The 22,960-nt window shown below is 44.9% G+C and overlaps 1 protein-coding gene and 1 non-coding gene across 2 annotated transcripts; both read right to left on the bottom strand.

Annotated features, from left to right (window-relative positions):
* Window positions 1–1,321: 1,321 nt before the first annotated feature.
* grm2a (glutamate receptor, metabotropic 2a) lies at window positions 1,322–21,009 on the bottom strand. The gene is made up of 5 exons (XM_061832095.1): window positions 20,482–21,009; window positions 6,891–7,728; window positions 5,483–6,540; window positions 1,740–1,917; window positions 1,322–1,653 (listed from the first exon to the last, which is right to left on the bottom strand). Exons 1-5 carry the CDS (start codon window positions 21,007–21,009, stop codon window positions 1,556–1,558), a joined length of 2,700 nt encoding a protein of 899 aa, XP_061688079.1. The 3' UTR covers window positions 1,322–1,555.
* On the bottom strand, window positions 8,931–9,013 carry trnal-uaa (transfer RNA leucine (anticodon UAA)). Its single transcript has one exon. It is a non-coding gene; the product is annotated as a tRNA-Leu (tRNA).
* Window positions 21,010–22,960: the final 1,951 nt, after the last annotated feature.

The following is a 22,960-nucleotide window of genomic DNA, read 5'->3' as shown; positions in this document are numbered from 1 at the left end:
TATGCTGCCCGACAGAGGTCATTTGCCACAGACACCTGACACTCACATATGATAATACTGACACACGGGATTAGCATCTGGAGTTTTGCTGCAAACTCTCATCCTGTTTTGAAGTGCTGAAATAGTGTGGATATACAAATGGGATTCTGCGGGCGGAATCCCATAAATTTGGTCTACTTTACGCAGTTCCTGGGGCCACCCTGGCGAGATGGGGACCAACTAGCTTCAAGCAATCGACATACAGCTCGATTTATCGACTATTAAATAGCTGTCGATTGCACAGAACACACAAGAAAGGACCCGTTTGGATAAGGATAACTAGGAAATCGGGTGGTAAAATTACCTTGGGATTCAACACACTGAGGTCAGATTTCACACTGAGCAAGTAAATCTGTGATTAAATTGTGAAAATATCTTCATTATTTCACCATATGTGGAGTACTTTTGTGACATTTTTGCTTGGTGTTTTTTTTCCATGAGATTTTTCTCATGTGAAATGCCACCGAAATGATACTAGTGTCCAGATGCTGATTTGGTGCGTTATTGCATCACAAAGTACATAACAGTACTCCAAGAAGCTTGTAAAATGTAGTTTTTAAAATCTAGTTTTATCATGTGTGATTTGCTGTTGTCGATTTGAAGATCACATTGAATTGAAAGAAATAAAACACATACTCGTGAGATCAAATTTGTTTGGAGAACATGCTCGTATGCCCTCATGTTTACACTAACCAGATGGCATTCAAATGGTTTGAACACAAGATGGCAGTGTTAAATTTCTGCTGTGCCAGGCTTCCGTTTCCTCATCAATCTGACTGCATGCTGCAGTTTTTATACTGTCTACCTCAGTAGAGGACGACAATGTCTGCTTGCAATGTTAACACTTGGACTTAAAAGAATAAAAGTGCAACATTTGTACAGCGCAGCACTGTTATTGCATCTTCTCCAGTTGATTTGTGCACATTCATTCTTTTCGGCTGATTCCAGGCTCCAGCACTCCCGCGACCCTTGTTAGGATAAGCAGCTTGGTAAACGGATGGATGGATGATTTGAAAAGTCTATCCATCCCTGTGAAAATGTCAGCGTTAGTGAGTTAAAAAAAAAAAGAAAAAGTACAACTGCATTAATAGAAAGCGTTCTCGTGAGGATACAGCAGGGAAACAAATAATGTGAATGATTCATCTCAAATAAACTACAAATGAATTCTCATATTAATAAAAAAAAACCACATTTTATTTACATAAATTACAAGAAAGCACAAACTGTTCACCAAAATCTACATGGAAAAAAAACATCCTGTATATAATACATTGAACAGATTCACTATTATTGTCGCAGTAGAAACGAGGGCGATACTCTTAAGTGCCATCAATTTACTTTGTAATTGCTTTGAATCAAAAGAACAGAAGAAAATCATTGGGACATTGTACTCACAGCACTTTGAGGACAACAGAGTCAGGACAATGGTCCACTTTAATATCTGAGACACCTGATTGAGGACTAGTGGTTATACTGTACTGTATACTGTAATTGTGTTTACAACGTCTGCTGATCTTCACAAGGAAGAGGTGGTGGAGTCCACCACCTCTCGTCCGTTACACACCGTCGGAACAGCGTTGGAGGCCGGCGCCGACGCTGACGCCGACGCCGATGCTGCCAAACAAAAGACACGGACGCGTGGGTTTAAACAGCTGGACGCACAACGTGCCCCCCACCTGCCGGGAAAGTGTGCCAAGTACCTTGAGAGAAACTGGAAGCCGGGCCGGTGGTGACGCTGAAGCGGGTGGTGGCCACTCTCAGAGTGCTGACGTTCTTCTGTGGCTGGAACAGGATGATGTGGACTTTGGGGGCGAACAGGCAGCCCAGGACAACCGACCCGCTCAGACTGACCGAGATGCACATCGTAGTGGTCTGCACCTACAAACGGGTTCAAAGCCACCTTGTTGGAAGCTGCCATTAAATACACAATACTGCATGACTACCGTACTATCCATCCATCCATTTTCTTTTGCCGCCTATCCTCACGAGGGTGGCGGGGAGTGCCGGAGCCTATCGCAGCCTTGAACGGGCAGGAGGCGGGGCACACCCTAAACTGGTCACCAGCCAATCGCTGCGCACACGGAGACAAACGGTCGCAGTCACAATCACACCTTGGGGCAATTTAGAGTATCCAATTAATGTTGCATGTTTTTGGGATGTGGGAGGAAACCGGAGTGCCCGGAGAAAACCCACACAGGCACGGGGAGAACATGCAAACTCCACACAGGCAGGGCCGGGATCGAACCCGGGTCCTCAGAACTGTGAGGCCAACGCTTTACCTGCCGCCCTACTGTACTTGTCTGTGGTCATTTTATTTTTTTACACAGATTATGTGTAAGATTCAATTGAATGAGAAGCAGTGCACACAATATCACAAATAGTGTCTCGCCCTCGTGTGAAATATTGAGAAACAATAAGTGTGACCTAATTAATCAATCGATTGCACAATAGCGAGGGCAAAGGCTAAATGAGCCGCGCTCAATTCAGGAGGCGCTTAGAATACTGCATTGGAATGACTTTCCGGTGATTTTAATAATTCACAAGTGATGCGTAGGAGGAGGACAGGACCAGGAATCAGCTTTTGCAGTAACGTGTTTTACGAGACATCCGCGGCTGGAGGATGGGGGGGGGGGGGGGGCACGCCATGTAAAGCTATGCCACTTTCACACATTTGAGAGTGTGATTTTATGTCAGGAAAGGAGCACTGCTTTGCACGGTATAAATCGTGTCTTGGGAAGCTGTTGCTCTTTTTACTGTGCTTTGTGCTGTGCGGTTATTGAAAGGCTTTTTCGATGAACCAGCAAGAGAAGGTCTGGCGTGGACCTTGAATTTCATTGCCGGGTGTTTTGTTGGTTTGGCTTTCTATCGCAAGCTCAAAATAAATCTGCCGTGTCTTCAATGATTCATATTTTAGTGATACATTGGCAAACTATGACCAATCAACCAATCCTAGTTTGGCGAAACGAGACTTTTCCCGTGTTTTTAATAACGTTTGGTCAGAGGTTACACTTGAGCCTTCTTTTTTTTTCATGGAGGCGCTGTCTGTCTGTGACTGTTGGCTGTTTAATCACTTGTGTTTGCTGCCAAGATGAGACGAGCAGGCCCGACACACAAGACGAGACCTTTCTGCCTCGGGGTGCCGAGAACAGCTTCAATATTTCATATGATAATCAGATGAGCCATTCGTGGCTCACTGGATTGTATTTAATTTATGTTAACATTTCATGACGGACCACGGTAGAATTTTTTTTTTTTCCCCCCTCGCTGGAGATTTCCGTCCGGGTGTGACAACAATTTGAGAAGGGGTATTAAAATTGGGAAACACAAGTAATGTTTTGACACCACTGACTCGTGATTGATTGCTCAAAGGAGGTTTTCGTATCTTTTCGATGAGGCTGCTCTGGCTGCAAATTCCCCACAATGGCAGCAGGGGCGAAGGGGGATTCTTCATCCGAGCACGTCCACGCGGCCCCAGGACAGAGGGAACATCTGGGATTCTGCATTCTTGTCGTTCACACTCCATTCCACACAGCGATGAGCAGGGACACACTGGGACGTCCAGTTCCCTTTCTGCCTGCCTTCTCTTGGGTTCTGCAGAGGCAATTGTGTCAAGGGATTTCGCTCTCCGCACGTCCCTTCTGACTCCCTAATGCCGCAATGTAGTCGGATCCCAGGGGCAAAGACCCCGACAACTTCCCTCACGAAATTCTCTGGCAGTCTTATCATCTATGGTGCTATTTCAAAATGTTATCAAATGTTTGGTCAGGGCGGCACGGTGGATCAGCTGGTAAAAGCGTTGGCTTCACAGTTCTGAGGTTCCGGGTTAAAGCCCGGACCCGCCTGTGTGGAGTTTGCATGTTCTCCCCGTGCGTGCCAGTGTGGGTTTTCTCCGGGCACTCCGCTTTCCTCCCACGTCCTAAAAACATGCAACATTAATTGGACACTCTAAATTACCCCTAGGTGGGATTGCAGCTGGTTTTCCACCACGTGACCTGCGATTGGCTGGCAACCAGTTCAGGGTGTACCCCGCCTCCTGCCCGTTGACAGCCGGGATAGGCTCCAATACGCTCCGCGACCCTTGTGAGGATAAGCGGCAAAGAAAATGGATGGATGTTTGGTCAAGGATATGTTGACGTCCCAAGATTAGCCACCAGGGCAGTGCTTCTCATCCGTTGCCACACACGGGAGCCAGATTTATAGAAGTTAAGAACAATAAAGAATTTATTTTTTTTGGGGGCGTTAAGAATAGCCCTTGGAAACATGTAGAATATAATATTTTTAAGGTCGTTTCAAATGAGTTTGCGGTACAGCCAAAAAAGTACATTGCTTTATATTGTCTGCCTTTAACTCCACCGGCCACAAGCTGAGCTGCAGTTTGTTTACATCAGAAATTAGTAGGTAGAGTCCAAGGAAGTAACATTTCTTGTCCCTTTCCAATTATGTTTCGCGTGGGAACAGGAAAAAAAAAATCTGAATGCAAATACACGCTTTCCCCGCTAGTTGTCTGCGACCCATCAAAATGGGTCCACCACCCACTTTTCTCACCAGTTGAGGATCCCCACACTCGGGGAGCGCATTCACATTTCAAATTTAATACATTATTTTGAAAATCGTCAAGGTAATACTTTATCATGCTATAGCAATTATGTGATGAGCAAAAAAAACCTAAAAAATTCCCCACCCCATGGGCATATGCCAGATTTTTGTGGTATGAAATAAATTTGACCTTTAACCTATACAACTTCAGTTGAAAAAATTGGAAATCTTTTAGAGCAGGGGTGTCAAACACATTTTTCTCGCGGGCCACATTGTTGTTCCGGTTTCCCTCAGAGGGCCGTTATGACTGTGGAACAAAAATATTTAATCATCTCATCATATTTACATCATCAATTTATGAACTAGTTTTGGAATCAGAAATCAAGGTTAATGTGTTTTTCAATTATTTGCGTTTCGTAACCCAAAAATGTTTGTAATATCTCAACTTTATCATTTATGATATATGACAATTTGAAATTCTGGTACAGATTTTTACAAGAATCATGGAAATTGACACTCTAGATTTGGCCACATAAAATCATTTGACGGGCCAGATCTGGCCCCCAGGCCTTGAGTTTGACACCCGCATATTAGAGAGCGTATAAACAGCTGAGATATCGTGGTTGTACAAATGTGCACACCCTCTTTTAACTGGGGAAGTGTCTGTGTTCATAAGTATTAAATCTGAATCACAAAATGTCAGGAAAAGCCTATGAAGACATCGAAACTTTATTTGGGTTTGGCCAAGGCACGTTAAATGGTGGCGGGGGTGCGGATTTCCTCTTAACAGGAGATTAAATGAAATTTTGTGTGCACACTTGTACACCCACACGACCCGAGTTGTTTATTTTCTCTTTCCCTCGCTAAAATCTTTTCCGAACCACGTCCTGTTGCTGCAGTAACTCACCCTGTAGTCACTGGCAGTGACGTAGAAAATGGGCTGAAAAGCCAGCCAGATGATGCAGGTTGTGTACATGGTGAACCCAATAAACTTGGCTTCATTGAAGTTTTCAGGGCACTTGCGGGTCTTGAAGGCGTAAACCGTGCAGAGGATGATGAGGACGCAGTTGTAGGTGAGCGACATGAGCATGCTGGAGTCTTTGCTGTTGCACTTGAGGGTGACGACGTCTCTCTTCTCCGGGCTCACTTCCTTTCTCACTCCGGGAGCTTCGATGAGCAGCCAGACCACCACCACCACCAGCTGGCAGGAGATCAGACCTCCGCAGATGGCAACTTGCGAGGCCGGGCTGATAAACCGAGGTCGCTGGGCGCCGCCCTTCACGCCGTTGAAGATCCGAGCGATGCGATTGGTCTTGGTCAGCAGGGCCGAGTAGCACACGGCGAAGGAGGTTCCTAAGCCCAGACGGCGGAGTGTGCAAACCGCCGTGGAAGGTTTGGCGATGTAGATGAACGTCATCGTGTAGCACATCAGCACCCCCAGCAGGAGAATGTAGGAGAGCTCACGTCCGCTGGCTTTCACCACGGGTGTCTCGTTGTGTTTGAGGAAGAGGCCAATGACGAACAGCGTGCACGTCATCCCCAGACAGGAGATGGTGACGGGTCCAATGGCCCAGGCATCTTCCCAGCGGATGTACTCCTCAGGTAGGTCGTAGCAACCCGTCAGATTAGCCAGAGGCCACTGTCCAAAGCTGCAGTCGGCGCACGTGAACTCGTCCTGCAGGTATTGGTAGGACTGACACGGGATGCAGATCCAGCAGCACACGTCTCCGGGCTGCATACTCTTCACCTCGTTCTTCCTACAGGGGTCGCTACACTGAGAGGTGGGTGCCCCGGCCCAGGGGATGAGGCTGGTGTTCAGGATCAGACTCTGAGCCCAGTAACCGACCTTGCGGTAGCTGTAGCGTCCGCCTTCCTTGTGGTAGTGGAAAATGTTGTAGCGGCCGAAGCTGTCTCCGAAGGCGTCAAAGCGGACAATGTTGTCGGTATCTGGTGGACGGAATGGCGCTGTTGGAAATGAATGAAAGCTTTGTTAAAATAGAAAAACTCGAAGAAAACATATACAGTACATAATAATGACAAATACAGCTTTTCAATAAGACCTGTCCTCTGCGTCGACTGCACTATAAATTGTGTAACGTAGCAAAAATGACTGCAATGCATGAAAAAACAAACAAAAAAACATTTTCTCTAGAGGACCAGAGGAAGTGATGTCACAACTACAATTCAGTTCATAATTAAGATCCTTGGTGGTGGGAGTGCGAAGCTACTTAAGTCTTATAGTCTCATTTTTGAGCTTTCCAAATGAACGATAAGCAAAATCCACTTTGACATCGGCCATTGAATACTTAGCTCACCCTCAAGCTTGGTCTTAAGAATGTAGTCCCTGTAAAACTTCCTGCCGTTGCCAGGTTTGAGAGCGTCGCAGACCTTGGTGGAGTTCGGGCACAGGGCCTGTCTCATGTTGTGTAACGCGGTGGCCATCGCATAAACGGCATTCACCACAAACATAATCTTGGATTCTGGTTGAAACGGAGCCTCTCGCAGGGAGTGCTTCCCGCAGCTCAAATCATGGAGGCTACACTGGAACTGGTTCTCCCAGAACTCTCGGAACCACGGATTCCTGGTGTTGTTGTACGGATGGAGAGCCGTGAAGTAGTCGTTGAAGTGGGGGATCTGATAGGATGCCAGCTCGATGGTGAACGCGCCATCTGCGACAGCTTCGCTGCCCCTCACCACACTCTCCTGCGCTCCCCAACCGTCGCTGGCCACCCAGGTGAAAGTGACGTTCATGCGGTTGGCCGCCACCAGAAGCTCACGTGCGTCTTCGCTGCGGGTAAACAGGATGACCACCCTGGCGTTGGACTTCTGCTGCAGGGAGCGGATCACGTTCTCGTAGCTCCAGCGGCTCATGGACCGGCTCACCTTGGCCGAAGTGGCGATGCAGATGTGGCGGGCTCGGGCCTCCTGCTGAAAGGCGTCGATGCCGGTCTCGCCGTAGTCGCCTTCCGACGCCACCGTCGATACGTACGTCCAGTTAAAGTAACGGAGGATTTCCGCCATGGCCTTGGCCTGGAAGAAATCGGGAGGTACGGTGCGGGCAAAGTAGTCGTAGCGCGTCTTGTCGCTGAGTTTGGCACTGGTGGAGGCGTAACTAATCTGAGGGATCTGAAAGAGTCGCAGCAAGTTGGCCACCTGGGAAAAAGACGGGACCACGGGGTGAATATATTCAATCTACTATACATTCATGATAACAATTCAATGTAAAATACAGTGAGAAAAATGGAAGAGGAAGGGAACATGTGCCGAAATATGTTTAGAGGTTAAACAATGAGTCTAAAAGGGTGAGAACGTGACATTGATGGCTTTTTGGTCTTCGTGTGTGCTGTCTCTTGCCCAAAGTCAGCTGAGAAAGGCACCTGACCCTAAATGGTAGAAAATTAATGAATGCAATTTTGGATCATAAATATTTATAACGTTTTTGAGCTTCTCTTGCTCACAGATCATTTGATTTGGAATGTATTCACGCGTTGTATCAAAATTAATTTTTCATCGCAGGTTTGAATATTTGATTACTGTAACAAAATTTACAACTTTCCCATTTCGACTAGGGGTGCAACCCTTCACTGACAAATGGGGAAAAAAAAACATCTGTGTTGAAGATGAATAAAACTGATTTTAATCCTGAAGATAAATAAAAAAAAAAATTACAACACATGGCAGATGTTGCACAGAAAAGCAGAGCACAGACACGTTGGGATGTTACCGTGTAAAACCAACCAAACTGCAACTGAGGAATTTGGCACATTGTTTGAAGTTATTTCAACAGTAGTAGGAAAGCAGAGGACCATCTGTAACACCAAGTTTCTCCCATAATTTGCAGCCTATAAGGCGTGAATTTTTTCACACGCTTTCAACCCTGCGGCTTATGCGGTGATGCGGCTAATTTGTGCATTTTTTTCTAACAGCCGCAAGGGGGGCACTCGAATGGAAAAGGTAAGAGTGAGACTGAATATATGTGCCAAGGAAGTAACTTTTATCGATCCGGCCTTGTTAGCGCTGCGCTAGCGTGTTACTGCCGTGTCTCAGTGATTTTTACCAGTATGCTTTTTTTTTTTTTTTTTTACCTGTTCGCGAGGTGCTAGCATTAAACTCTCTGTGTACCATCTTTCTTTGTAAATATCTCGTGTTTCAATGTCGGTACTTGCGGCTTTTAAACGACTACGGCCTATGTATGTACCAAATGGCATTTCCTTTACAAATGTACTGGTTGAGGCTTATAAACAGGTGCGCTCTGTAGGCCGGGAATTACGGTATTTCTTTTTTGGACAACTACAACACCCAGTCCCAAATACAAAGTCTTAAAAGAAAACCACATACTGTAAGTGTAACAATTATACCAGGAGTGGGGATCGAACCCACACGGACACTTGTCCATTGGATCTTAAGTCCAACGCCTTAACCACTCGGCCATCCTGGTTAACAGCATGCCTTTTACAGAGATTAAACTACCGGGTAACAGGCGCCACCAGAATTTGCCATGAAAATCCAAACCCTGTCAGGAAGTCCCCACTCCGTGGAGGAGGGCAAAAAGGTGGAGGAGTGAAGAAGAAAAAAAGAATAATGACATTTTTCTGAGGGGTGGTGAAAGTGAGGAGTGTGCGCGGAAGAAGTGACAGACTAGTTTCAGCTTGAGGCGTCTCTGTGAAGGCCTCAGGGTCGCTCGACTGATTTGCAACGAAAAAAAAGTTTCATTCTGATTCATGCCGTGCCTCTTATCTTTTTTTTTTCAAACGATGCAACTGAGCATTCTAATAGGGGTTAAAAGCATGAAAATTCAAGGTCCAGATGACTTGAGTACTGATTGCAAAAATGCGGGAACATTTCTTGCGTGATCCATCACTGGGCTCAAAATATGGGATCTTTGCATCCATGCGCTATGCGTGGGAAGAATTTCAAATGAGTCAATCTAGCGGAAATTTCCAGGCTTCAACAATTGTTGGGTGTATGTATACACGCACGTGAAAAATGACGTAAACTCCTGGAGTCACATTTTCCTGTTGGCGCTCATCATTATCATGAGCAATTCAGGACTATTTCTGTCTTATCTAAGATATTTCAACCCAAATGAAAATCTAGATTGCTGAACTGCACGAGTGCACATTTCATATGAGTTCAAAGGGGAGGAAGCCGGGTCAGCCGAACAATGCGAGAGGCCTGATAACGACATTCCTGCAGAAAATTGTATTTATTTTTTTTCCTTAAACAGCCTTGGCATTGTTTGCCAACATGTGGCGAAGCAGCTGGCAGCGGTGCGTCTCCTCTCTTCAGAGTCTTATCTATTGTGGCAAGCTACACGGAAAAATTATGTTTAGCCAAAACCCGCTGATTAAAATCAGGAAAAATCGCATTGGAATCCTCCTCAAATTTGGGTAACAACGAGTAACCAGATTGTGATGTTAAAAGGCTGCCGTTGCCTTGCAGTTAGGTGTTATACGTAATTTAAAGTCTCTTCCTTTTTTCCCCCCTCGAGGATGTTTCATTAGCGAGAGGCTGACTGAACTGTGAGAGGTTTTAAATAAATTAATAACCATCCATAAATTGCTGTGAAACACTTTTTTTCACTTCCTGTGTAGTATGTGGACACATTCGTGCTTCCGTCGGTTTGTTACCACAAAGGCAGTCCAAAGGATGGGAGGACTCCTGCAGCGAAGTTGCAGAATTTTGTAAAATATGTAGGTTCAGATAAGTGGCTGCCGTGGAAAACCAGTCTGACGACCCAATCGGGTCTATTCCAGCCTCAGAGGCTTGGAGGAGAAACGGTGTTGCTTTGAGATGTAAATTCAATTGGTTCTGTGACCAAATTCGTATCCCAAATCATCTTTCCTAATTAAAATGAATGGAAAAGCAATTCATGCGTTCCACTCCACCAAAATACACCCAAAATTCATTTCCAAAAGTTTTTTTTTCCACAAGTAAAATTGTACTCTTGAGTATTGTCGTGTATGAAACACAGTAATAACATTTGCTCTCCACATAAACTGCAAACATGGCTAATAAAAGCAAAAAACAAGACTGTACTTAATGTATTGTATCTATCTTCTAGGACTATGGGCAATTACCAAATCATCTTAATGGCACATGACTGCCACTAGCTGTTTCCACTGCAAGGAAACCAATGTGAACTGATGGTGGATGCATGTTGTGAAGTGTGATACTGCCATCTAGGTAGGTTTGAATCAAACTTCCATTCTCTTTGCCGTTTATCCTCACAAGGGTCGTGAGGAGTGCTGGAGCCTATCCCAGCTGTCAATGGGCAGGAGGCGAGGTACACCCTGAACTGGTTGCCAGCCAATCGCAGGGCACATCGAGGCAAACAGTCGCACGCACAATCACACCTAGGGGCAATTTAGAGTATCCAATTAATGTTGCGTCCTTTTGGGATGTGGGAGGACACCAGCGTGCCCGGAGAAAACCCACCCAGGCACGGGGAGAAGATGCAAACTCCACACAGGCGGGGGCGGGATTTGAACCCTCGTCCTCAGAACTGTAAGGCCCATGCTTTCCAGCTGATCCACCGTGCTGCCACCTTTAAATGTATAGCAAAAAAAATAGCAATAATTGTGACTTTTGGTTTATACGTTTCGTGACTGACTGGCCGCCTTTTTGCCGGAAACCACCTGGGATAATCGGAAAATGTATCTTGGTTTATTTCATCAATTAGCATTTACATTTAGGAGTCAGCAGTCGGCGGGTTACACCCTGACCTGGTCGCCAGCCGATCACCAGGCACATCGAGACAAACAGCCGCACTCACAATCACACCGAGGGGCAATTTAGAGTGTCCAATTAATGGTGCATGTTTTTGCGATGTAGGCCGAAACCGGAGTGCCGGGAGAAAACCCACGCAGGCACGGGGAGAACATGCAAACTCGACACAGGCGGGTCCAGGATTGGACCCGGGACCTCAGAACTGTGAGCCCAATGCTGAGCCACCGTGCCGCCTACTATTACCATAACTAACATATTTGTCAATATTAAGAATGCTTACGATGTTACGCCCCTTTAAATACGATAAAGAAATGGATACATTAAAAATATACTTATGGCTTACAGTAAACACAACCACCAACTATCAATCAAGTAAATAAATAGCCTCTTTTTGAAAAAATAAACACAAATCACCCATTAGCTTCATATTAATTAACTTAAATTCCTACTGAAGTAGTACATATTTCCTGGATGTGGATCCCAAACGGTAATAGCTAGAATTCTATCTGTCTACACTCAAACCTTGTTCCACCTGACCGCAGATGGCAACTACACACAGGCGGGGCCAGGATTGAACCCAGATCCTTAGAACTGTGAGGCCAACGCTTTACCAGCTGACCCACCGTGCCACCTGAAGCAAACTTGTTTTTTCAAATTTCGCTTGTATCTCATAATAAACTTTTGCAACTGCTTGTATCAATCAATCAATCATCAATCAATCAATCAATCATCAATCAATCAATCAATCAATCAATCAATCAAATGTTCTTTGTATGACAGCTTTCGTGCATTTGAAACCCACATTTCAGCAGGAAATATATTTTAAAAAAATCCCTTCTATCCTCACATACAGTTTAAGTGTAAATGCACCCAATATATAAAAAAAAAAACCACATCTGCACGTACATACAAGCACAGCACTTATTGACTAGTTACTATGTCTCTATACTTCTCGTCACTAGTAGTAGAGAGACGTGGCACGGCACCGAGGATCCTGGGTGAGGAAAGACAACCTGGGAGAGGCGTCCACATTGAAACGGGCCATAGAGGATGCCGCGATAGATAGATAGATAGATAGATAGATAGATAGATAGATAGATAGATAGATAGATAGATAGATAGATAGATAGATAGATAGATAGATAGATAGATAGATAGATAGATAGATAGATAGATAGATAGATAGATAGATAGATAGATAGATAGATAAAGATATATTAAATAAATCAGGAAACGCAAAAAAAAAAAAAAAACAACAACAACAACAAAAACCCAGTTAATAGCTATGGCCAAGAGGTAAGTCCTGAGCTTCCTTATTGCGGCATCAACAGTCTCTTGCGTTCCCGATGCCCTCTGGTAGGCTCTTCCAGAGCCGTGGGCCACAATGCCTGAATGCGGCCTCTCTGTAGGTTTTGGTTCTAGTTTTTGGAATAATAAAAAGGCCAGGTGCCAGAGGACCTCAGGAGCTGTGGGGATATATATGATAGAGGCATATCAGATTGATGTGATGGTCCAAGACCAAGACATTTAAAAAGTAAAGGAGTAAAGGAACCTTAAAAAAGTCGTACAGTATACGCCAAGGCAGTCGTAACTGAAGGCACCACAGCATCATGGAAAGACGGCTGCACACATTTGGCCTGGTTGCTAACAACAGGCTTCTCTGTGCCATGTTCACTTTTTGAAAAGAATAATTTTCACGTTACAGGGACTTCTCCCATACGCAACAAGCCGTGCGTGCTCGCCACATAAAACACGTTCGGTGCTAATATCATCATGCCAAAGCCCGTAAGCAGTTCAAGTCGAAAGTTAATGCATTCTGCTCCCACAGCAATACTGTACTACTCTTTTTGAGGCTTTGCACTACAAAAGAGGCAGAAAAGAGTGAAAGGTTCCTGTCGGGATGCGATGATCCTTTCGACATGAAAAACCCATCCGCTCCTCCCCGAAGACCCGAACAGAAGAAGTAAGACAGAGCAGCTTCTCTCAGCTGTACACATTCTGTACACTGTATACTGTGTACGACCCAAATGGCGCGTTCCAATGGGGAGAGCGCGTCAGTCGTCATTTATTTATTTTAGCAGTTGCCTAGTTACTCTGAAGTGTTAGATCTACAGAATGAGGATGTTTTTGATCCTTGGTTTAGATCCCGGCCCCCCTCATCTTGCCGGATGAAGTACGTCTCTTCTACTCTGTACTGCGGTCGCCTTTGACAGCCCTCAAAGGAATGTTTGTACTGCATCACACGTTGACTCTGATTTGACAAATGCAAAAATCGCCACAATATGAGACCAAAGTCTGAGATTCTCTGTAAGGAACACAGGTTTTAGGTTTTGGATAAACACAGTTTGGCATTCTGCTGCCCAGCTAGAAATATTCATTGAGTAGCTAAAATGATCATCTGTATCGCTACGACGGAAATAGAATACCGCATAATCTAATCATATGTGAATTATTTATGATTTCATGAGCACATTCTTTACTTTTCTCCACAAATAACCAAGTACAGTATCACAGTGTGGCTGTACTGACACATTTCGTCATCGTTGCTCTTTCTTGGCCTGAATCCCGTCGTGTGTGTATCTACGTTGAAATAAATCCCCTGTTATGACTGATGTAGGCCACAAGATTGGCTTTCACATCAAGCTGCACATGAAGACAACGCTATAAAAAGGGTTGTTTGCGGTTGTTTGAATGAAACGACAATCCTCAGATCTGAAATTTAGCTGATTATTCCACGGCTATAAGATGGAAAAGTGCATTTATGTCAGGAGCTTTGGCTACATGAATATCGGTGTGCCTTCTTTTGGATACTGCTGCAGTCTTAATAGTCGGAAATGGCGAGGAACGCCAATCACTCACATTTGAAAAATGTACAAGTGTGGTCAGTCATGCTCGCAGATAAAGTCGCGGGTGTGATTAGGGATGGACTCTCGAGACCTTAAAATAACTTACTGGATTAATATAACATAACTGTAAATTAAAAATAAAATCAACAAATACATAACTAAAATGGAAAACAAACATTTCAAACTCAGAAATTATCATTTCCAATTTCAACTGATATTAGAACATGATAAAACGGTATTTAAAATTTTTCGTCAATAAAAATTCTTGATCTGACAAACTTTATCTGAATAAAAGGTAAAGGCACTGGCCTGTCAAGGAATAAACACTCATGTCCATACTCGCAATGTTTTGAAAATGCTGAAAGTTTAGTTCAACATAATCGGCGTTAGTGGCAACAAGCTAGCGATACATTGGAACAAACATTCCTGTCAGCAAGAGTGATGTATCGTTGGGGGGTGGGGGGGGGTGTCACGCACCACGGGACTGCCGTAAATAGGAGGCTGGCTTGCGAGAACGCGCCTTTATGTGCAGGTGCTCGACGTATTGGCCACACCTGAATCAAGCAACAAGGTGGATGATAGTCCAATGTTTTGTTTTGTTTTTTTTTTGGGGGGGGGGGCGCATTCGTCAAATGTGAGTGACTGGAACGCTATTTTTGTTTTGTAATAATAATGTTGTTATTGGCATAGGTATCAACAACCTTTTTATTTTATTATATATTTTAATTTCAGTGGAACTGTCTTTCACCCGCTGAGAAATAACAATTAGCGACCATTTGAGTGTTTGATGTTCCATAAATGTTCTTATAATTTGCACTGCTGATGTTTTTTTTTTTTTTTTTTGTGGGGGGGCAACAGACACTCTTTTAGCAGTGCATCATCACTATGGGGCTAAAAAGGATAGAGTGGAGTCGCTTTGCTAAATCGAAATCAAAAGACAGGCTTGAGGCTAATGTTGCTGGACTGAAATGTGAGCTCCATCTGATTAGCGCACGTCTTCGGACGAAGAGTCCTAAAGGAGCAAAATGCTGATGAAATACAGACACAGTGTTGGACATCTTGATAGATGAAAGCTTTTTTGTTTTTGGTTTGCATGCAAAATCAATATGTAAACAACCATCTGAACATTTTGAGCATCACACCTTCCTTTCAAACGCACCAGAGAATTTTCATGTCAAAGCTTTGAAAATACATAAATAAGAGCTTCGCTGAGAGAGTCCAGATGACCTCGCGAAGTTATTTGTAAAAAGCACAAGACGACGGGCCTTGATTGTCTCTCCCCTCCGTCTCCATCTCGCCTCCGCGTCTGGCCGTCACCGTTTCAGTGTTTCTGTGAAACGGCACCGTCATCTGATGCCTGCGTATCCTCCACGCGCATCCCTGCCAAAGCACCAGACTGCCCGGCTGCAACCACAGATGGGGAAGACAGGAACCAGCCCGGGAGAGTGCGACAGGACTTCGCCTCCGCATGTAACGGCAGCGTGGCGAGGACGCCAGGACTGCGATTGTCACACCTCCACAACAGCGCCACAGAAACATGCTCCCTTTTTGTGACGGATTTAGAGAACACTTGCCACCTTTCCAAAAAAAAAAAAAAAAAAAGTGTAATTGTAGTGTAGCGGCCTGATCCTACGCTTAACGATAGGGATTAATGCATGAATCATGCAGAATATCGTTTAGTCGTAAATACTTTTCCCTCTGCAGTAATTCTGGACACATTCCAACAACGCGAGGCAGCCCAGCCTTTGCCACTGGCTTTTTGCGTTGACATATTGGGTGTTTGTTCATTGCTTTCATAGTACATATTAACATGGGCGGAGCTACCTTTCAGCGTTACAAGCACAGTCCCAAATCAATGAGCCGTTTACAGTTGCCCGGTGATGAACAAACAAGTTGTCAGTTTAGGGTGGCCAAAATGCGTTGGGAAGGGAACTAGATTCCCTGGAACCACTTGGGGCCTTGCTTTGACGCATCTATGCATGAACTACAGCGGCACTTCAAGTCAGAAAAAAAAAAAAAGAAAGAGTGAATGGCAGGTATAAGAGGCGTTGTGGAAAAACTTGTCTCGATTCTCAAACAACACACAAACCTTTACTTTTAATCATCCATCCATTTTCTTTGCCGCTTATCCTCACGAGGGTCGCGGGGAGGGCTGGAGCCTATCCCAGCTGCCAATGGGCAGGAGGTGGGGTACATCCTGAACTGCTTTCCAGCCAATCGCAGGGCACATCGAGACAAACAGCCGCACTCACAATCACACCTGGGGGCAATTTAGAGTGTCCAATTAATGTTGCATGTCTTGGGGATGTGGGAGGAAACCAGAGTGCCTGGAGGAAACCCACGCATGCACGGGGAGAACATACAAACGCCACACAGGCGGGTCCAGGATCGAACCCGGGACCTCAGAACTGTGAAACCAATGCTTTACCAGCTGATCCACCGTGCCGCCTTACTCTCAATCAATTTACTTTTTAGTAAAAAGGGTTTGTCCCGAATGCGTGAAGGCACACCCCACTGAAAAACTGATGCTACAGCGTGCCCTTGCTGTATCACGGTTCACCTATTGTGATTTTTCTTCACCTTGATATAATCCATAACTATGTCTATTATTCATATTGCAGGATTGTGCGTGTATGCTACAATTTTGTTGCGGTAAAAGAAACGTTTTCTAGTCTAAAAGCCCCAAGTGTCAATGCTTTTAAATCAGGTTGAAAACTCTTCTTTTTTCTCATGCTCTTTAGACTATATCCACTTTTTCCATCATATTACTTGCACTGTATGCAGTTTTCTTTTTTAAAATACTTTGTTTGTCATTTTTATTGTTTTTATCCCATTTTAAATGTTTTATCTCTTTGTTTTCAAATGCATTTAATCATGTAGAGCGCATTAAGTTACTTCGTGTACCAAATGCGCTATACAAATAAATTTGCTTTGCTTTGCTTTAAAATAATAAAAATAATAATGATAATAATAAAATGGGGGGCACTGGGGGGGATTCATTAAAACACATCACAAGAAATAAAATCTACATAGTTACAGTACTACAGTGCATTACTGTATGTTTAAGAGTTTACAAGGAGTTCATAAGAGTATGGTCGAGGGTAATACGAGCATGGGGAAGATTAGTAAGAAATATGTATGCATAATCCCAAAAGTATATGGTGTCTACTTTACAGATTTCACCTATTGCAAGGGTGTTGCTAACCGTACCCCCGTTATAAATGAGGTATTACTGCACTTCCTATGTCATTTTTCTTACCGTTACTAAGATTTTAATGCTAAATCCCCAGGAGCCCGTGCATTCACCAGTGTTAGCACATTAAAGTTACTTACACTCGTTGTTAGGTTGTAAATTGTAACGAAATATATCAGCTAGCGTGGGTAGCTGACTGTCCTAATGGCCTCAAATGTCACACAGTAGATAGAAGGGGCCCCAGCTCAGCGCCATCGTTTTTTCAGAATGTCTTTCCTGTGCAACTTTTCTTGTCAAAAGCCACATTTCATTTGCTAATGTGCTCGGACACTACATGAGGGAGATAAATGAAGTTTCCCTGCCAGGGAAAACAAAAAGGCCCACTGGTCATGACTGAACTTTGTTACAATAGGGGGGTCATCCATGGCCAGAGAGGGAACGGTGTCCTGTGGTGCAATCCTGCACATCAGGAGGATTCTCTGGGAAACCACAATAGTACATCCATAAATTACAACAGTACAGGAACATTCTCGAAGGACCCCCAGATACAGGATCTGACTAAAATTACACCTCGTTCATCAAATCCCGCATTTCCAAAGAGCCTTTTACATCAGCAATCCATTTAAAGGCGCTCTGGATTCTCTTCCGACTTCATTTCCCAGGAGCTTGCTGTCCGTATAATGCATCACCGTGTTCTACTGTAAGCTATATATTTGTTTTGGGAGTCAAAATATTTGTCTTTTGCCCAAAAAAGATTGCACAAAGGTGTTTACGTGGTCATTTGAGGAAGTTCCTGACAGATGACGTACAGATGTACTGTAGCATCACGGCCAGATTATTACCCCGCAGTTACGCATCTGCGTTGACGTGTTCCGCTGACCTCTGATGGCGACGAACCACGACTAACCGCCATTTCCTGACCTTTGACCACTGAAGTCCATCCATCTTTTTCCGCTCGTCGGAGGTAAAGTAACGCTTCCAAAGCCCGCAGCTCTTTGGGGATGTTATTTGCAACCACCATGCAGATATTTCAAACATGATCCAAAGTGAAGTGAACCCTACATAATCAGCTGAGGCAGCGGACGCGGTCCTCAGCTTGCCGGGGCCGATGCACGGGTTGAAGTTAATGCTCCGAAGCAGCTCCCGTATATTTGTGCGTATTTACACAGCCCAGATCCGCGTGACACGCTGCCCCTGCCCCCAATGAGCTGGGATTACATACATACACGTTAGCGCCGAAGACTCCAGACCCAATTAGCGGAGGTTTCATCACATCAGCGCGAGGGAGCCTCCGCGAGTAAATCTGCCGTCACGAGTCATCCTGTCAGCCAAATCTGCGCGCAACATCTGCAGCATGTCAGCCTCTGACAAGCGCCGCTGTGTGGAAGTGCGAATTACAGACAAAGAAAAAGGCACGCTCCAAATTAGATCAAATTAGAAGCAGGTAAACAGATCCTCCTGATGAAAGCGATACTTATGACCAACCGGCGCTAACGTCTCACTTGGTGCAATTGCACATTTCGTCCTTTTAAGATCGTCCATCGTGGTCTCTTCGTTTGGTGAGGCAATGGTACACCTTTTGGGAATTGTTCCAACCGCTTACACTTTGATCACCCATCCATTTATTTTCTAGAACGTGACAGGCAATCATGGCTGACTCTGCAGACGCACTTGGCAGAGTACAACAGCGCTGACACAAGGGCTGCATTCACACTACATAATCGACCCAATTCCAATTGTTTATTTTTCATATGTGGTCCTGTTTGGATAAACAGTTAATGCATAAACTCAGAAGCAAGTTACATTTATCGGACTGATCAGAGGCAGTGTTGCGTGTCTATGAAAAATGATCGTGAGAAATTATCTTGTGCTGTCGAAAGTGTTCCGAGGTGGCTAACAACGGTAAACATGAAAACTGTTCGAGTTGGGCCAAGCCACAACGGACCGTCATTGTGACGGGAAACGGAAGGACAGCCAATCAGTGACCCGAAACTTGCAAAATATGCAGATATCATTAAGTGGTGTGATCACGACGCTAAATTAATAACAGATCGTGCGCTCTGTTGGCAAGAGGCATAAAAGTGGAGGAGTGCTTTAAAAGACGTTTTTGCGCTTCGAGGTTGTGCTGACGGCTTCCACCACGGAACATTTTGAAAAGCAGCACAAATTCAAACTTAACTTTGAAGTGATGAAATTGGATGTGTCACTGGAAGAAAAAAACATTACTGAGAAAATAAATGATCCCTCGGATAACTCTAGGAAAAGCCACTAACGGCGGTCGCGTTTTTGGACGTACGGGTAATTGACGACATTGGGCGGCCGGAAAACTGCTCTGGGAGCGGCTCGCGCAAATTGCCACCCGTTGAAAGGACTTTTGGCATCGGTGATATTGCATGACTCCTTGTGAGTGGTTTCAAGTCAACCCTCTGATCAATCAGAAGCTTCACATTATCGCAATCGTCTTTGTATGTGGCATTTAAAAAATATTTACTCAAATTGAAAATGTCTCCGTCCTTTCTAATTTTAACTAGGATAGTTTGGCACCAGTTTGTGTGTTGTTTTGCACCTGCCTTTTGGACGCGCTACTTAAAGATGTAGAATCAGCCATCGCAATATTTGGCAGATTTGATAAATCACATTCTGCATGCTAAATTCGTCCGTATACACTCATCAATCCTCCCATGACAAAAAAGCACAGACATTTTGTGAGTTCGGTCGACGCGATCCTTGTTGTGACTTCGACATCTGTTTGTGTGAGCAATCAAATGTGCGTCCATTTTTGCAGCCCCTTTTGGGTCTCTATCACGTTACAAACTTTCTTTCGGCTTGTCCACAGCATGTCATCTCAGTTGAAGGCTCATATTTGTTTGGCACAGTTTTTACGCCGGATGCCCTCCCTGACGCAACCCTTATTGGGGAGTGGAGACCCCATTGAGAAACGAACTCACGACCCCTGGTTTACCAAACCAATGCTCCAACCACTGAGCTCTATCACTTTAGAAAATATGTCAATTAATGTGTTAAAAATACATATGTGTTCATGCTGCTTGAGGTAGATAGCTTTGGACCGTTGGAGTAAGTTGAAACCAATCCAAACCAAAGCCGAAACCTTGTTGCTGCAATGTGTCGGCTACATACCTGAATAGAAACGTCGCTGTAAGATCCTCCGATAACTCCAGAGATGGCCAACGGGACTTCATCATGGATGGCGTAGGATCCATCTGGGCACGTGTACTCGCTGTCGTCCACTTTGGTGAGTGAAGCCCTGACAAACTCCAGAGATTGTTCTAGAGCGTATGTGTCCTTGGAGCACGTGTCCAGTATATGAGCTCCTAAACGAATTCCGGGCAAGATGCGTTCGTCCCTGTTGATTTCGTCGAGAGCAAGTAGCATGGCCTCCAGCCGCTGGATTCCCCGCTGCGCATTGATCTTCCCGCAATCCTGGGCGCCCTCGCCTTTCTGGTGCACGGGGAAGAGACCGCCGATCATCAGATCCCCCTCCAGCGTGATCTCCTTTTTGGAGTCTGTGTTATAACCCACCACAGGCAAACCCTGGGGAGCCTGGGCAAAGAGAGTCACGCGGAGGACCAGGAGGAGAATGTGGGACAGCCAGAGGGGTCGGGGCACGGGGCGCACCCCCAACATTGGCGAGTTCCCCAATGACATTTCCCTTGGCGGAGCAAGCTCCCGACTCTAATTTTTGTTTTTTTTTTCCGGTCAGCGTGTGCTCAGGTTTTGATGTCGTCGCCTCTGAAGGAAAGCACAGAGAGGCACAGCGGCGGCAGACCTCAAAATGCCAGCATTTTTATTCTGACATTGGCCATTGATACCGTCAAGCGTGATCCTCGTGCTCGGCCTTTTCTTCTGTGCTTTGGGAGTTTACGGCCTGCAGATCAAATGGAGAGAAAAGTCACTCCCAGTCTCATGCAGGACACAGCAATTCCTCTGTCTTAGTGCGGCTGCGAGGACCCGGCGTTCGATTGCTAGGGCAAGTGCATTGAAGGTTATTCATACCATCGGAACAAAGAAGAACCTATGCAGTAGCTGGAAAAAAAAACGTAAAAAATTACGCAGAAAAGCATTCGGAATGGACACTTAGCAAGAAAAATTAAGACTTAGGAAAAAGCCACTGTAATTACATGATACTTTACTGATACCTGAAAAAGTCAACAATGGAATTATGTACATACATTCTTTCTTAAATGTAAATGTGACATGTCATGTCATTATCCAAGTCACGTATCCTCACAAGGGTTGAGGGGAAAGCTGGAGCCTATCCCAGCTGGCTTCGGGCGAAAGGCGGACTACACCCTGAACTGGTCGCCAGTGAGTCACAGGGCTGATATCAACACCATCACTGAGCGGGAATCGATCCCACGCTGCCCGCACCAAAGGCAGGCGTGTGTACCACTTCATCATTAGTGACTCCTAAATGTGAATGCTAATTGATGAAATAAACCTGGATACATTTTCCGATTATCCCAGGTGGTTTCCGGCAAAAAGGCGGCCCGTCAGTCACGGCACGTATGAACCAAAAGTCACAATTATTGCTATTTATTTTGCTATACATTTAAAGGTGGCAGCACGGTGGATCAGCTGGAAAGCATGGGCCTTACAGTTCAGAGGACGAGGGTTCAAATCTCGGCCCTGACTGTGTGGAGTTTGGGTGCGTTTTCACTCCGGTTTCGTCCTACATCCCAAAAACATGCGACATTAAATGGACACTCTAAATTGCCCCTAGGTGTGGTTGTGCGTGCGGCTGTTTGTATCAATGTGCCCTGCGATTGGCTGGCAACCAGTTCAGGGTGTACCACGAATCCTGCCCGTTGACAGCTGGGATAGGCTCCAGCACTCCCACAACCCTGGTGTGGATAAGCAGCTAAGAAAATGGATGGATGGATATATTTAAAGGTTATTTCTTGTGTTTTCTCAGGCCACAAAATATATTGTATTGGATTAAAAGTTTATGTAATCTAGCCATCACCCCAACCCTCCCCCGCCCAATAAAAAGAATATCGCCTTGGTGGAGGCAATAATGAGCAGTGAACATCTTGATCAACAACCCACAAATATGTGCCTCTGATCCACTGCCAAACTCCATGAGAATCCCCAGACAGATGACACACAAATTGTTTGTATTTCTTTTATCGGCCGCGCAGCGTAAAAGTCTAAACCGTCTCAACAGCTCGGTCCCAGGTTTTAAATTGAACCTGATAATCTAGACGGTATTTCAAGGTTTTAATGCGTCAGTGTTATGTGTGGAGCTAAAGAAGATCCTGTTAATACACTGCAGAGGCAAAGGGTTATTATTCTTTGTCTTTGCTCTTTGTGTCGGTATTTTTTGGAATCCCCGAGGCTTAATTAAGCCCTCGGTTGACTGTGGGTAAAGTTGTATCGGAGTAAATCACTACTGAGCCAGAAGGATTTGTATCCTATCCAGCGTCTTAGCAAATCAGCTTGACAGACATGCAAATAATTAACTGCGCTGAAGTCAGATCATGGACGCTTAAAAAAAAAAAGCTGTGTTGGGGGGGGGGGTGTGAAGGAATCGTCGGGAATGGTGTTGCAAAATAGCAAGAAACTTCAAAACTCTCAACAGGAGTCAAGACTGCAGACA

The sequence above is a fragment of the Syngnathoides biaculeatus genome, chromosome 10, assembly GCF_019802595.1.
Source record: "Syngnathoides biaculeatus isolate LvHL_M chromosome 10, ASM1980259v1, whole genome shotgun sequence".
In the NCBI taxonomy this organism is placed as follows: domain Eukaryota; kingdom Metazoa; phylum Chordata; class Actinopteri; order Syngnathiformes; family Syngnathidae; genus Syngnathoides; species Syngnathoides biaculeatus.
Note: the sequence above shows the minus strand (reverse complement) of the source record. Positions and strands in the feature narration are given on the sequence as shown.